Source organism: Fringilla coelebs (assembly GCF_963513975.1).
Source record: "Fringilla coelebs genome assembly, chromosome: 8".
Lineage (NCBI taxonomy): Eukaryota > Metazoa > Chordata > Aves > Passeriformes > Fringillidae > Fringilla > Fringilla coelebs.
In genome coordinates this window covers 9,403,692-9,419,172 of record NC_140066.1, presented here as the reverse complement: position 1 = coordinate 9,419,172, position 15,481 = coordinate 9,403,692, and the positions used below count along the sequence as shown (strand labels likewise).

Genomic DNA, 15,481 nt, shown 5'->3' with positions numbered 1-15,481 from the left:
CTGAGATCTGCTGAGCCAGAGCACCTTACAGTGTGCTCTGTCTTCCATTTCTCATCAAGCCAATGAGGACCTGAAACTTCCTATAGGAAGCATGACTATATAGCTTGGTATTATTTCAATAAGAGATTTTATTATCTTCTTACTTTAATTAAATCTACTTTACTCTCTCTGCACTGACAATCTGATTAAAAATTGTGTTTGATTTTTTTTCCCTTTTATGCCTTCCCATTTGGTAGATAGAATAGGAGTTAAGTTTTGGAGGTAGAACAAGTTTTATCACTTAAATATTGTTAGAAGAGCAAGACTGCTGTTGGATGAGCTAACTTTAGATCTATATGGCTGGTAATTACACAGCAAAGGAACAAACAGCTGTACTGATAAAATCCTGTTTGCTAGTTTTCAATATCCCAGGTCTGTGGTGAAGTATCTGTTCAATTTGGATGCCATTGGTGGTGAGAAAGGACTTGGTCATCTTTAGAAAAAGGCTGGTTTGTTGGGAGTTTAATTTATTGTGTGAGGTTGGAAGGCTGAACCATTACCTGGAAGGTTTTCTAGGGTAAGAGAATACACAGGGATGGATATTTTCAGGCAGTATCATGTCTTCATATGTCCTCTTTGCAGCCAAAGTGATAAAAAAACTTACTGCTTAAAAATATATATATTTGTTGTCCACTTTTCTGGTTTCAAATGGGTTATGTTTCAATATTGCAATAGCTGTCAAAAGTAGTGGAGATTAGAAGGGAAAAAAAAAAGTTTTTCTGACTACCCACCCCTTTTTTGATTTGTATTTCGTCATCTGCACTTTTTGTTTTTATTCATCTAGAAATGCTAAATAATCTCTTGCTTTCATTGATGTAGTCATTCTACCTAAATTCTGGGTTAAATATGCCAGGTAGCTTTTTATGATGACCACTACATGTTTAGCTGCATCTCCAGAATAGTTCAAAACACTTTATTATCATTGTCTGTGTGGGGAGTTGTCAATGACTTGCAGTTTTGGAAGATCTGTTTGAACATATCCAGTGTTCTGCTTGAACTTTTGCTGTTCATACCTTTGATGGTTGAAGTGACCCACCAGCTTTGGTAAATGTGTGCTGCTGCTTCTTTTGGCAAGACTGGCACAGTTACAGATGGCCCCTGTTTTTTGGATGTTTATTTCCTGTTTTCTTTTCCCTAGTTTTCCTAATTATTTTTATTTTTTCTCTTACTTTTCTTTCTCTTTCATACCTGGCATTAAGCATCTCTGTTGGCTTCTCATGACATTTTTCATTCTCCCCTTCTCTTTTTCTGCCTTTTCTGATAAAATGCTGTGCCTTGCCCAGGGCATGTGTCTGTGGGAGAGGTACAAGAGCAGTACTTGAAACTGAATTTGGATGTTGTTGTACCAGGAGCACTGCTCCAGGAGCTTGTGTCTGCTTCTTTATTAGCAGCAGCAGCAGCAGTAGGTCTTGGAGTATAAAAAGAGTTAGAAACCATATTTCCCTTTTTTTGGGACATTTCATGGTTTTAAAATTGTCTCCATTCCAAGGGTAAAGAAAGGATAAATTATTTTGGAAAACTGGAATATTGAACAAAAATATAATCAAATTAAATTTAGTATTTTATTCTCTCATATTAATATATTTAATTCTAATTCCAAGTTTCTAAACATTCACTATTTTCACTTGTAAATCAGTATAAAAAGCAGTGAACTACTCTTCCTGGAATTGGAATGGTATAGAATTCAACAGATAATTCAAATTAGTTGTTTCACTATTAAGACATCATTTCTTTAATTTCTTTTTCAACTTCTTTTTTATTCAGTAGTTTAATCAAAAGCTGTAAGACATGGTCTGGCAAAGCACAAGACTACTCATTGATATAGAAGAACATTTTTTGTGAAGGGCAGGTAGGGATCAAAAAAGGCAATATAGTGTTACATGTCAAAAAACATCTGTATCCACTCTGAAGGAGAGGAAAGGGACAAACTTTTGCCTGGAAATATGCAGAAGACACTGAGGAAGACTGTTTTTGAGAGTGCATTTTTTTGAACAGAAATTCCCCAAAGGCAAGAAATTAAAATAAAGGAAGATTTTAATTTCCTTGCAGTGAAGAAAATAGGGTTGGGACACAGAGCTTCACAAAATTCCTTTGACTGACATAATCTGTCCATGTTTAAAATGTTAAGGCAGCCATCAGTTCAGATTTCATTATGGCTGAGGAAGAATGGGCTAAGGAAGCCAGAAGATAATTGGTGTGAACATGATCATGATGTAGTAACATTAACTTTTTGGAGAAGAGGGAGAGGTGGGAAAAGGACCATGAGAATAATGGACATCAAAAGATTGTCTAGCTTCACAGCTTTGGAAAACTAGTGATGCTTTTGGAAAGATAACACAGTAAGTAAAGGGTGGCTGAAGAACTGTGGGATTCTCTGAAGATGAAGGCATAACAAGGTATCCTTATGGTGACAGTGGGTTATCTTCACAGAACTTGAAATCAGAGATGAATTCTAAAGAAAAAGTGATTCAGGAAAAGGGCTAGGGAAGAGTGTAAAGGAGTAACAAAGTAAGGGATTATGAAATAAGGCTGTGTTGCGAAATGACTCATACCAGGGATCATGAAAAGTAATAAAAGAAGTTTATATATAGCAGAAGATAAAGTGAGAGATGATTACTTTAAAAATGGGGGTGTAATGTTTTTACTTAGTTCCCTAATTCTGACTTTATAGAAACTATTAATTATTACCAGACTGTAAAAACCACCTTGTTGTAGTTCCAGTTGTTTTAGATGAATTTGGAGCACTCCACCAGGTTAGATTTAATATAGAGAAGTGCTTTTGCTTGTGGCTACAAAATGAGGTATAGGTGGTGAGCATCTTCAGGAGCAGCTTAGAATCCTTGTGGATAGAAGCCAGAATGAGAATCGGTGCTGTTGTGGTCCTGCTGAGTTAGCAAATGTAGTCCTCAGATATGATACCAGAAACATCCATTGTAAGATAAGGAGGCAATTATTTTGCTCTGTTTGACATCAGCTTAGCTTTGTTGGAACAGTACTGCAAGTTTTGGGCAAAATACTTTAAAACAGAACAAGGCATGCAGAACAATGTTGAAAATGTAGAGGAAAGCACTTAGTATGGTGAAAGCTTGGTAAAATATGACCCATGTGTAAAGGCTGAAAAACTTGGGTACAAACATAACAAGAATATGATCACATCTTCAATCTGGAAATATCAGGGAAATGCAATTTAATCTTCTGCAGTGGAGATCAGATCTAGTACTGAAAAATGGTTTATGATCCAAGTCTGAGAGTGTATAGGAACAACTTCCTAGGTTACCTTCTTCCATCCCATCATCTGTCTCTTTTCACACCTGGTTCTGCTTTTGTTTTTTATTCTTCATTTTTCAGCGTTCTACTCACATTATATAGGTCAGCTAAATAATTTCAGTGTCAGTATGGAAAGACAAATGAAACTGTTTTGAATGCCACTGGGTATTTTCTGATCTGCACCTTCTGCTCTAGGTCTGTCCACAGATATTTTTTCAATGTGGTTATGACAGTTTATGCAAAGACTCACTGCATATACTTCTTACTGAACCATTTATTCAGTACTTTTGGTGGTAAACATGAATGTATGGGATCTGTGACTCATGGTTGATTTCCAACCATCACAGAGCTCCATCCTTCTCTGTCTAGTGAATAAGCTGGAATGACTGTGTTTGATTAGATTCTGTCAGCCAAATCCACCCTTGGGGCCACCAGAGTGATTGGACTTAGCCAGGGATGAACTGAGCATCGTGTTTCCTGGTATCAGTCATTTGTAATGGAGGATTATGTTGTAATTGTGTGTGGTTAGAAGAATGGATAGGTTCTTCTATTGGATAGAAGAATGCCTAGTAATGAATTACTTGCACTTTTAATGTTTTAAAAATAGATTTAATTGTAAGGTGTAAAAAATAAATCTGAAAGCTAAAGATCAGAGCTCCCTCTTGACTACAGTTTTCATTTGTTGCTTTTGCATGACATTGATTTTCATTGATGCAGATCAATCCATATCAGAGCAGATACAAAGAAGCATTTGTCATTAACACAAAATATCTTCTTTTTTAGTTTTAGAATCACCACATTCTGTGCCATATGGACTAACAAATGCTGAAATTCAATATTCACTAAGTTCTCAAATTGCAACCACGGTAGTAGTGGGGAGAACTAGTAGAAATTTCATTACATTATTTTTTGTTACTGTCTAAAAGATCAGGTAGTCTCTAGAAAGGAATGTACTATGGGGTAAAGAAGTCCTTGTAGGTTAAGTACCAGCCCCCGTGGGTATTTCTCAGTTCACAATGGTTTAAGAAGTGAGGAGGTTAGTGGGTGGCTGATTTTCTCTATTCCTGTTTCAACATACAGTCTAATGCTATGCAGAGTAACTTGAATCTAAGGTTGAAAATGGGCTCATTTCTTTATCTCTTAGGAAAAGTTGTGCTGTTATTTGTCCTATTTAAAAGCAAACAAACAAAAATCAAACAGCTTACACTGCAACATTGTGGGGTGGATAGCAGAAAGGTAAGTTGTATTTGTAATGGCCCCTGCAAAAAGATGTTTTTTTGTAGATAGAATGTGGAAAACCAGTTGATCCTCTTGTACTAACCTGAACTTAAAAACTGGGGCTTTTAAAAAATCATCAGTAGCTTTTACAGTGCTATGCAACACCATGCTCAAAAATAAAAAAAGTCAGGGACCAGTTTGTTATTGGTGGAAATCTGTTTTCAATAAGAAATCTGAAACAAATGGCTGTAGAAATAGAGTATTATACAAATTCCACGTCCATAGGAAGCAAAGTATTCAGTAGTAAAAAAACCCTGAAATTCTTATAAGCTTTAATTAAAAAATAAAACTAAACTCTGATCAACACTTAGAAAAAACTGCTTTTTAATGTCTTCTCTTTTCAATCTTTCTCTTTCAATAAAGGTCCTGATTTGAGTCAGTAAGCACAGAGAAACTACTAAAGCAAATGCAGGTCTAATGTATTGGGCTGAATTGTTCCCACTATTTTGATATTTGTCAGAAAAGCCTTCTTAGCTGAGAAAGAGAAGGGAAAAGTGATGTGGGAAGAAAAGTTCTTGAAATTTTTTTTGCAGGAAAAGCAATAAAAAATTTTGGAAGTATAGCAAGAATAGACAATTCATCAGAGGAGCCTTAGGCAAGAAGTTAGAGTGCTAAGGGGCTTGGGGAACTCTAGGCCATGTGGAGATGACATTGTCCTCATCACTTGAATACCAGTCAAAAATTTTAGACAGCAGTTGACCTTATTCTTCCATTTTGGACAGATGATGCTTTCCAAATGATGCTGGTGGTTCTGCCAGCAGATTAATTTATAGATCTTCAGTGGACAGATAAAACTTTCCCAAGCTCAGCCCAGGTGATCAGTCAGAGCATAGTGCTGAAAAATAGCTATTGATGCTTTTCCTTTCCCCTCTCAGAACATTCACTCAGAACATCTTTCTGCTAATCCTGCTCTGGACTCAAGCTCAATTCTTTTTTTCTGCTGTTTTCATGGGTCTCTCTTCACCACTGTTTCATTGTCTGTAGGGGGCAGTTTTCTATATGAAGGACAAGAAAGTGTCTCATCAGCCCCCTGGTGTGACATACTTCTTATTTTCCATTTCCATCCTGCACTTCTGTTGCCTCTGCCAATATTTGTTTTCTTTCCTTTCACCACATCAGACATGCTCAGTATGTCTGTAGGTACTACTAGTCCTCTTGATTTGAGAATCAAATGGCTTCTCAGCTGTCATCTGGGCACCTCTTTATTATTTTCCTTTATAAAATATTTTTTGAAAGTTGAGAAAAATGAGCAAAAAATAGAATAGTAATTATCAGATAAAGTCTAGCTCAGCAAGATACTTTTTTCCCCAGGGGCCATATGTAGGCAGGTGTAAGATAATGAATGATGAGCAGAGTTTTATTAGCACATGACCGTAGAGCAATACTGAGAAAAATTACTTTGGGAGAAGAAAAAAGTTATGACTGCAGTGGTTTTTCATCACTTTTTTGGAAAATTTTTTTCCAGAAATGCCTATGTTATGTGCATTTTGGGTGATCAACAGTCCCCGTGCAAATTGCTGTGGCCTAATTTTTGCTTGGGTAGAGCCAGGACTGGTATCCTGCTCACTTTTTCTCTTCATATGGAAGTGCCTGATCTTATTTTCTTTGTTTCATTTCAAATCACCTGTCTGTGTAATGATATTTGTGTTTACTTTGATAAATAGAAGTCAATAAATTTTTAACACTTCCCTGTATCATGCTTTTTCTTGGAAAAGTTCAGACCTTTTAATAATCATTTACGAATGCAAGTGGGGCAAACATTCTAAGATATTCTCAAACTGTACAAAAATACAGAGTAAAAAAGTTTAAAAATAGAATAGAAATACAAGGAACACAGTGTGGAAATTTCAGAAGATTTAGGAAATGACACATTTCAATGCAAAATGTAGCAATTTGCAATTACAATTTATTCTAATTGTATTCCAGGTATTCTATATTTATTACTTGCCTAAGGAAATCTCACTTTTCTCCTTTTGGCTGCGATCTTCAACACTGCAGTATTTATATTTATTTATTTATTCCCACAAAAATCTATGGGTTTTCTTTTTCTGATAATTGCTTGAATGTTATACATAGACTTGAAACAGTACTGGATATGTACTTGCATCATGCCCAAAGAAATTTGCAGGGTTTAGAACTGGCATGATTCTAATGCTGAGGAATTACACAGAAAGAGACTCAGTCAGCTAGGAGCAAGGTCATAGATGAGCTTTGATGAGTTGTTTTAATAGTGAATAATAATAATAATTTTTTTCCACGCTAATATCAGTGGTGGAGTTTTGTTTGCTTTGTCCAGCTTTTACTATCATTTTGTGTGCTTTCCACCCTGCCCCCCAAGAGAATTTTTAGTATGGAATAATATTTTGTTAAATCAGCAGATCTTTTACTGTATAGGCTCTCACTATGATCTGAGAAAGACATCTGGACACCCAGTGCAGAGTCCTTATCTCTAGAAATAGAGATAATTAAATTAAATTAGGACTACATCCCTGTAGAGCCTTTTAGGAGCTTTGGGTTAAAAGAAGTGAGGTGTAGTACTGGATGTGTGGGAGGGCAATGAGGATGGGAGTTTGGGAGGTGTTCTTTCTTTAAAGGATCAATCTTTTTATTTACATATGTGTGTGTGTGTCTTTTCATGTGGGATGCAGAGAAGCCAGTAATGTGTAAATTTTGAATAAATCTACCTACAGGGTAAGCTGTGGTGAACCTTCTCGAAAAATAGCTAATGGAATGATGTTTTCTGGATTTTCAACAAGTGTTCATTTATAGACGTAAATAGCGCATTGAGGGGAGTTAGAATAACCCATCAAACAGTATTGATACTACTGAAAAAATCCAAATAAATCTCTAGCTTGTCTCCATGAGCATCCTTGTTCTCAATGCTGTTCTGTTTAATCCTCTAGTTTTCACAGGGATATATTTTCTGGAAATATGTTTCAGTTCTTTAAATTATTAATGTCATTAAAATTTATAATTTTCTGTCATTACCTCTAGGAAAATAGAGATTATAATGTAAAGCATAATTGTCTCATTTTGTGATTTGTGTTATGATAGTTGAGCACAACTAAAGCAGATTTAAGTATTCCCCTGAGCACTATGACATGGTATTGCAAACTAACTGAAGTTCTGTGTGTGCAGATAAACAGACAGATAAACTAATTCCCCAAGTAACCAATATTTGAGTTTCTGAGACATTTTGACAGGATGTGTATCACTTAGAGGGTGACACAAAATGTGTGTGGTGAGAGCTGAACTGAAGGTTTGGATGATGTGTGATTGTTTTTTTTTTCTGTTTTCAGCCATTTGGTCTGAGTGTGCCTACCAAGGGATGCAGCCTAGGAGTTAAAGCTATGCCATTAAATTGTCTCTCCCTCAGCCTTCAGCTTAGAGGTGTCTTTTAACACCCATCAGATCCACAGAGTGGAAATCTTGAGGGGTCTGTAGAGCTTGGGGGTCTGCTACATTGTCTCCTTGCAAGGCTAGAAAATGCTGCCCAGCGTTTTCTATTAAGCCTCAAAATCTTTGTCTTCTATAAGGATGTATTTGTTTTCTGATTTACTGTTTTCATGCCACACCAGTTGGTGTGTTGCATGCAATAAATTTCACCTTCTTCAAAGTTAAAAATTCATGTTCCTAACAAAAAAAAATGGAAATTGGCAAAGAACTGAACTGAGCCAAGGTACAGTACTAGTCAACCATAACAAGTAATTATTTTAACCCCATGGTCATTTCACTCACAGCTTGACAGAGAAGATGACAAGAAAACAGAAGAATTTTTTTTTATGCTAAATGGCCAGAGCCAGGCTCACTTCTGCTGCTGATGCATCACAAGATGTGGGCCCTGTTGACCAAGTACCTGCAGCAACATGAGTAATTGGCAGCCTCCTGAGCTGCAAGGGGTTAAGAGAGCCCTGTGCAGGCTGGGCACTGGGCTGGCCCAGCTGTGCAGTCAGGGCAGTCCAGCTGTGCGGGGATGGGCTGATGTGACTTGCAGCTGCTGCTGCTGGCCCTGGTGAGGAGCTGGGATGTACAGCAGGTGCCTGGGGAGTGAGTGCAGGCAGCAGTGCCTGCCTTTCCTCACAGTGAGTTCCTCCCAGGACAAAACCATCACAAGCTGCACCTTTGTTATGATTTCAGTATCAGTTACGCCTGTGATTTTTAAACTGGGGTAAAAAATGAGGTTTTGGTTTTGTGTCTTTCTTTAAACACAAAATGTGTAAAGGATGGAGGGGAGCTGGCTTCAGCCTCCCTATAAGAGCAGTAGATGCAGGCTCAGTCCCAGGATGATTAGGAGGTTGGGGTGTGTGAAGGTCTGCAGAGAAGCTTTAGAAATTGTGAAGCCTGGAAAGAAGAGCAGGCTGTCCTTGAGGTCTCCTTATATCTTCTCCCAAATTATTCTGTGTGCACAAACTGATGTTCCTAAATGTATCAGGCCCCTCCATAAAGTTTCTTTTATTTTTTTATTTCCTAATACAGACAACCTCAAAAGACTTCCTTGAGTCATTATGGGGATTAGTCTGCAGAAATGATCTACTGTACTTATGGGAAAAATGCTTTCTTGTAATGTTGTTCACAGGTGAAAGAGCCATATTTCCTGAAGACTGTTATGTTTTTCGATTGTTATTTTGTCCTGAGGATATAGTGAGGTTCTAGTCTGTCAAACAAAAGGTCTTTCTATATAAATTTCATTTCAAGGTGCCTTTTTCTTTTTTTTAGAAATCTATTGAGACCATTTTGGTGCTTTCCTTTGAGGAACTACATCTGCAAAATTGTAGTATTGCCAAGATGGATGGTACTGTGTTAGGCTCTTTTCTTTTGTTTCAGATGATGTATAAAAAATAGCATTGTTGTTATTAAACAAAAAATGACATTTGGTGGAGACTAAGCATGTGCATCTGAAAAATATTTCTTCTATTGTCTTTAAAAAAAAAACATTTAACCAATAATGAAAGAAATACATAAAATGTCTGGACAAACATATGTTTTTAAATGGCCGTGTCTCCATTCACAGGAAATCACTGATAATGAAATATTAGAGTTGGTGCATAGTGCTCTGGGGAGGATGACAGTGATCCGGCAGATTTTCCCTCTGGCAAGGGACAACAACCAGAGGTGCATGAGGAACAACCACCGAATATCATCGCTGCTGTGTGATCCGCAGGAGGGCTATCTTCAGATGCTGCAGGTCAGTAGCTGTGCACAGCAAAAAAAAGTCCATCGTAAGAATTTGCCATGGGACAGTTTTCTGTGGCTGTATTAACTCAGAGGAGGAAGGAAATGAGTAGAGATAAATCTGATCTGGTGAATGTTTCTTGACTTTATTAATTTATTTTATTTTCTCATGCTGAGTGCTTTAGGTGTGATGTTACATCCATGAAGTATCAGCAAGTGGTTGCACTAAATCAGAGCTGATTTTGCATATTTCATTCTCTTAAGAATCTTTTTATATTTGAAAAGTGTCATGCAATCATATCCTGTGATATTACAGCTTGCTGATTGTATTTATGCTTATTAGACATCTGTTGTGAAAGAGTTAATCTGGGAGGACAATAGAACTCTGATAGGTATTGGGCTGCAGAGCATTTCATATTTAGGTAATGGACTGAATCAAGCTGATGTATTCAGTCTGTCCCTTTCAATAGTCTCAGAAGTCTCCAGCAGCTGCTAATTGTCTGAGTGTGTAAAATATGCACTGCTAGTTCAAGTTTCAGGTTTTCGGAACACATCTGACTCTGGTGTTAGCAACATCTTGACATTTCTTGGCAAATTGTCCCAGATATCAGAATTTTTCTTGCACTAATTTAAATATTATTTAATAGGTGCTATTTCCAATGATAGTGCAATAATTCAGAAACAAAGGCCTTGGACTTTCAATGGGACTTGTGTGTTTTGGTTTACTTTAGACACAGTTAAAAATCTTATATGTATCACTGCTGAAAGCATTGAATATAGGTATAAACTTTAGTGGGACTTATAATATAAACTCACTTAAAAACATTTAATTGCAAACTTAGCCTTAAACTGAGATGGGTTGAATGAGGACACCATGGTTGAATCTGTGGGCTGTCCAGTGTGGGTGTGAGTGTGGAGTGATGGAGAGGGGGCTTGGTTAGTTTTGGGGAGGGGGTTTCACCAGCCTAGGCTGCTGCAGCCTACTCAGGCAGGTGTGTGTGCAAGATGACTCCTGCAAGATGGAATCCTAACCTGGCATGGAAGAGTTTCAGACCAGGAGAGACAGGGAGAGTCCCAGGAAGGGAAGTGGGTTAAGATTTCACAAGGGATAGGGTTGTTAATTTTACTTATTTGCATCCTACTAAAAAGTTTTAGCTGCAGAGACTGAAATCCTTTAAGGGGCAGATATGAACAGTTCGTCCTTGAAGAGAAGCTCTGCTGGGCTGGTTCAGGTTCTGTCCTAGCCATGGCAGAATTTGGGAACACTGAGCATGGCTGTATGCTTTCTGTACAGGGGAAAGGCTGTGTCTGCCTTGGCTCAGAAAGAAAAGACACTTTTGATCTTTGTTAGTAACTCTGAGGTATGCTGTAATGAGAACAACGGCCACTCATTTCAGAGGATCAAAGCAATTTCCAGTATGATGAAAAATTATCTGTGCTGCACCAACAAATCACTCATTGGGGAATAATCTTCCATTACAGCAGGATTTTGAGTATTGCTGCCTATGCTGGTTTATGCATAATCTAATTCAGAGACTCATCTGAATGGCTCTGACAGGCCAGTGAGCAAGTTCTAATTTGCAAATTTGCAAACTGGTAACTGGGAGCTGGTTTGCTAACACCATCAAGCTCATGCCCTATTAGTGAATTTATTTAATAAGGATCTTTAGGTAAGGGCCCTTGTTCCTGCTGATTTCCAGGTGTGGATTTTGGGAAACAAAACATTCTCAGTTTCTGTTTTCCAAAAATATTATATCACCTTAGAAACTGTCTTTGAGAGAATGGAATGGTAATGTTATGCTTTGCCCATTAGTTCTTTCTCTGTGATCTTAAAAACAAGAGAGGTAAAGAAGTGCAGAGGCAAAATGTTTTTGGCAGCTGATTCTGTAACTTTCATGTTCAATTGCATTGGCATGAAAGACAGAGGGCACAAGTGAGAGCTCTTCAAATTTGCTGTCCCCAGTATATTTTTAAGTGTCTATGGATTGAATACAGGATGCTTTTGTCATGTGCAGTTATACCTGAAGTGTTTTATAGTTACATTTATTTTTCATAGGTAAGGAAAGATATTTTGCCAAAATATCTTATGTAACACCTTGTGGACATACAGCTCATATTAATTTGAGTGTGACTGACATGTTATTAATGGTCCTGTAATTCAGGTACATGTAATTTTCTGTTTCTCTTTTCCTGCTTAAAAAAAGTAGTGGTGACCTTATGCTGTACAGAAGTACATCACTGAATTACCCTCGTTGCCAGAGGCTGCAGGAGCTCCAAGCTCCGTGTCAGGCTGCATGAATCCACCAGAGGCAGTGACCGCCTGCCAGCACTGAGTCTTTGTGTTGCTTTGAAGTGCTTTGATTAACACCACGGTTTGGAAATCCCTGCCTCATTCTCCCTTGGGCAGTCTCATATTAATAATTGTTTGTTGTCAAGGTAACTTACCAGCTATTGTTGGTTAATTATTTATTTAATGACTTTGAAGAAGAATAGCTAATCTCTGTCAACCTCTAGCTGTAGTATTTTTCTAGGGGAGAATTTAGCACTTTTAACAAGCCAGTGAAGAAAGAAACATTTACGTCATGGATTATTAACTTTGTTCTGGCTAAATTAATGAAAATCTTTTTGGAACGATTTTGTTCTCTGTGTCTTCAGTACCATATCCTGGAAGGTTGTTTTTCAGTGGGTGATCATCCCAGTTTGGCATTCTGACAAGCCTTTTAAAGATCAGGCTGTTCTGCAAGCTCATCCAAAAACTCATCTGTTCTGAATGCTTTGTGGAAATCCAATCTTATTCCATCAACCCACTTGTCAAAATTTTGCTCATGCCCTTATTTCTTGCACATATAATATACTCATCTGGGTTTCTGCTTCAAGTGGAGAAAAAGCTTTATAAAGTTTCCTGTCTTGATCATTTTATTTGACTTCAGAGGACTGCATTTCTCACTGTCTTGTTCTTCAGGTAGGATTTTTGGTGTCCATCTCATTTATTTTTGCTAAACGGTAAAGACACAGTTTAGAACTTGCTTTCTTCCACTGGCCATTGGTGTCCTGTGGTTTGAGCCATCAGTGTTGTCAGTGTTGCCTCATCTGGAGAGAAAGCACTGAAACACTTCAAGATTTATAGCCCTAGCCAGACCTAGTATGTATCCTCACATGGCATTTGAATGGTATATAGTGTATAATTGCTATTAAATTTTTTAGATTAGTTCAGAAATGTTCTTACAGACCCAATTTTAAAAACTTTTGCTGTATAATTTGCTTCTTTCCAAAATATTTCCCTTGAAGTATTAGTTTTTATGGCACTCTACAAACTTCATTTTTGATGAAGGTATTTCTTTCTTTCATCAGATTAGTCACAATGCATTCATAAATTCAAAATCAAATTTTGTTTGTTTTTTTTAAAAAGATTTCTCCTTAGAAATGTAATTTCCATTAGTTTGTTTTTGCCCTTGCTTACTATTTATGTAGTTGATAAATTCAATCTGTGTAAGATTCTAAAGTTTTTAAAATATATCACAGGGACACAGTGTATCTGAAATAATTTAGCATGACCCAAAATACATAGTAGGATGGAAAAGGCAAAAAGAAAACTCCAGTATACTGTGTCCAGTAACCTAATGAGGTTATTCCTGATTGAGAGTCCAGCCTCTCTAGTGAAGAACTATTCATTGGCATTGCTTGGACATATTTGAGGAGACATTGAGAAGTGTGGGAGGATATTCATTGAAAGAGCTGATCTTCTTGAATAAAAATTCCATTCTTCAGTGATGTATCCATCAGATATTTATGTCGGCATCTCTTAATAGTAGCTCCTACTTAGCTGGGTTTTAATGTCTGATCTATTTTCTGTTCAGGAGTTGCTGCTATATAACTACTGTAAGTGAAGTTATTTTTTAGGATGTATTTGAGTGCCTAAACTTAAGGGCCTGATCCTGCAGTTTTGTCCAAATAAATGGCCTTATTCTCATTTGGCTTGTTAACTCTGCTATTATTACACAACCATAGAGTGCTACTGAGGGCCAGTAAATAGTGATTAAACCCTATTAAAGCATTCACTTTCTCCCATAAAGGATTGATGAGCCACAGTTTTCTTTTTCTTTCAATGCAAACCTATATTTGCTAGTCTCTTTAGCAAAGTTTAATTTGGATTTTTGGCCAGATGTTCAGTCACAGAGAAATTGTTTCTGAGTACAATGTGGATGTAAAGTATCCTTGAACTGACTTTACTGCCCATTGCCCAGCACAAATCTCTCCCTGAAGCCCAATGATGTGTGTTTTCTACAAGGTGTGTTAGCAGAAGAATTCATTAAAAACCTCAAAGCACTGTGGGTGTCCCCTGGCCATGGGGAATTTTGTGATCACACTAGAGGCTGAAACCCCAGGTAGGCTCTGCAGTGATCTTTTCCTCTCTGCCTCTTTTGACTGCTGGATTTCTCTATTTGCATAATCATTTCATTGAATTTTTGTTCACTGCTCAATCAGGAAGCAGATAATAGTGGCTCAAAGAAAGCATCAGTACCTCCAATTTTCAGTTGTTATTGCCTCTGAAACCTAATCTGTACCTATAAATGAGGTAGGATAAAATTATAATCTTTTACGCTGTTTTGCAGCATTTACCTCTTGTCCTTCTGTTTGACTCTTGGTTATGTTCAGTTTTCTTTATCAAGGCACTCCTACTAGACTTTCCTTGCATAGTTAGTGTTAGCTGTGCCAAATTCCCGAGATGTTTTGTGAGTGATGCCAATGCCTCCAGCTAACAAACTTGAGCATTACAGGGTAATCCAGGCCTTGTATTATTGCTGACACATTGATACAAAACATACTGGCAAGGAAAACACTCAATGATAAATGCCCACAATAAATTGCTGAAGGACAGTGAGCATTCAGAGACTAGAATCTGTAAGAAGGGAAGAGTGTTGTGATACGTGTAACTGTGTGAAAACAGGAGAAAATTTAAAAGGAAAGAAGAGCTGCTTATCAATTAAAAAGACATTCTGAGAATGCAGTCTTACAAAAAGCTATTTGGAAAGCTCATTGAGATACTTAAAACTAGAATGGGCAAAACACTAAGTAATACAGTAGTTAGATTCCTTACAGACAGAACTCTTGAATAAATATACAGTTGAGGCCTATTTTTTGGTGGTTGTAGTAGAATTTTAGTCATTTTATTTCAATTGCCTTAGGGATAATAAATAAATAGCCCTTTGGAAGTTGGAAGCTGACATTTGAGTCTTTAATGAACATTTGTTTTTGACTGTGTTTCCATGCATGTCAGAGTGCTGGCTGTGATCGCGCTCTCCCTGAGCAGCAAGTGTGTATTTATAACCTGGGCACTGGTGTGCTGTCTCACAGTGGGCTCTGCCCACAAGAGATGATGGCTGTGGGCAGGACCAGGACAAACAGCTCCCAAGGCAGCCCTGGGGACAGTGGTGGCCAGGACAGGGGTGTGGTGTGGCACTTTGTGTGCCCCCACCAGCTGGGGCTGCTGAAGGAGAGGCGGCAGTGCAGCCTCAGTCTCCAGGGATGGCCGGGCACCATCCCCTGGTGCCGCTGCCTGTGGAAGGTGTGTCCAGGCACAGAACCTCCCAGCACACCTGGCTGAGCTGCAGGAGCCCATGGAAAGGGGGAGGAACATCAGGGAGGCTGGGAAGGATTGGAGAGCTGGCTTCAAGCACAGTCTGCAGTGGACCCAAGCTAAACAGATCCAAACTTTCCTGCTGGC

General features: G+C 38.0%; 1 protein-coding gene across 1 annotated transcript in view; it reads left to right on the top strand.

The window, feature by feature from the left end:
* The window catches only part of GRID1 (glutamate ionotropic receptor delta type subunit 1), a 456,933-nt gene that overhangs the window by 363,105 nt on the left and 78,347 nt on the right, over positions 1-15,481 (top strand). Inside the window, exon 6 of the mRNA XM_084210662.1 lies at positions 9,596-9,769. Within this exon, the coding sequence (XP_084066788.1) occupies positions 9,596-9,769 (174 nt within the window). The remainder of the gene's footprint in view (positions 1-9,595; positions 9,770-15,481) is intronic.